Source organism: Pyrgilauda ruficollis, unplaced genomic scaffold, assembly GCF_017590135.1.
Source record: "Pyrgilauda ruficollis isolate IOZ18807 unplaced genomic scaffold, ASM1759013v1 scaffold2665, whole genome shotgun sequence".
Taxonomy (NCBI): domain Eukaryota; kingdom Metazoa; phylum Chordata; class Aves; order Passeriformes; family Passeridae; genus Pyrgilauda; species Pyrgilauda ruficollis.
The window spans coordinates 1-643 of record NW_024524006.1 but is presented as its reverse complement, the minus strand read 5'-3'; the positions used below and the strand labels follow the sequence as shown (position 1 = coordinate 643).

Genomic DNA, 643 nt, shown 5'->3' with positions numbered 1-643 from the left:
CAAACCCCAAACCCCAGACCCCAGACCCCAAATCCCAGACCCCCTCACCTCCACAGAGAAGGAAAGCTCGGCTGACCCCAGACCCCAGACCCCCTCACCTCCACAGAGAAGGAAAGCTCGGCTGACCCCTCCCGGGCGATGCGGGCGAACAGATCCTCGCAGAGCTGCGGGCGAGCAGCCTTGAGCCCGGGGGGGCCGGGGTCGGGGGGGGTCTCCCACCCTCGCCGAGCCCCCGGGAGCCCCCCCAGGCCCCGGACCTGCGGGATGATGCCGCGCTGCCCCGGCTCCTGCCGCCCCATCATGGTGTAGGACTTGCCGGCGCCGGTCTGGCCGTAGGCCAGGATGCAGACGTTGTAGCCCTCGAAGGCGTGCTGCAGCATCTCCTCGCCGATGTCCTGGTACACGCGGCGCTGCGAGGCGAAGTTGGGGTCCTCCTCCTGCGGGGGAGGCCGTCAGGGACCCCCGGGATTCCCCGGGGACCCCCCCCGGGACCCCCCAGCGCTCACCGAGGTGTGGGACCAGTAGGAGTGGTCGAAGGTGAAGTGCTTGGCGCCATCCTTGGGCAGCTTGGGGTTGGTGATGCCTGGGGGGGGACACCGAGCTTTGGGGTGACCCCGACCCCCCCACCCCCAAAACGTCACCT

General features: G+C 70.1%; 1 protein-coding gene across 1 annotated transcript in view; it reads right to left on the bottom strand.

Moving 5' to 3' along the window:
* The window catches only part of LOC121355717 (kinesin-like protein KIF1C), a 2304-nt gene extending 1676 nt beyond the window's left edge, over positions 1–628 (bottom strand). Inside the window, exons 1-3 of the mRNA XM_041471372.1 lie at positions 507–628; positions 258–437; positions 99–164 (exon numbers count right to left, since the gene is read on the bottom strand). Of these exons, the coding sequence (XP_041327306.1) occupies positions 99–164; positions 258–380 (189 nt within the window). The 5' untranslated portion in view covers positions 381–437; positions 507–628. The remainder of the gene's footprint in view (positions 1–98; positions 165–257; positions 438–506) is intronic.
* Between the last annotated feature and the right edge of the window lie 15 nt (positions 629–643).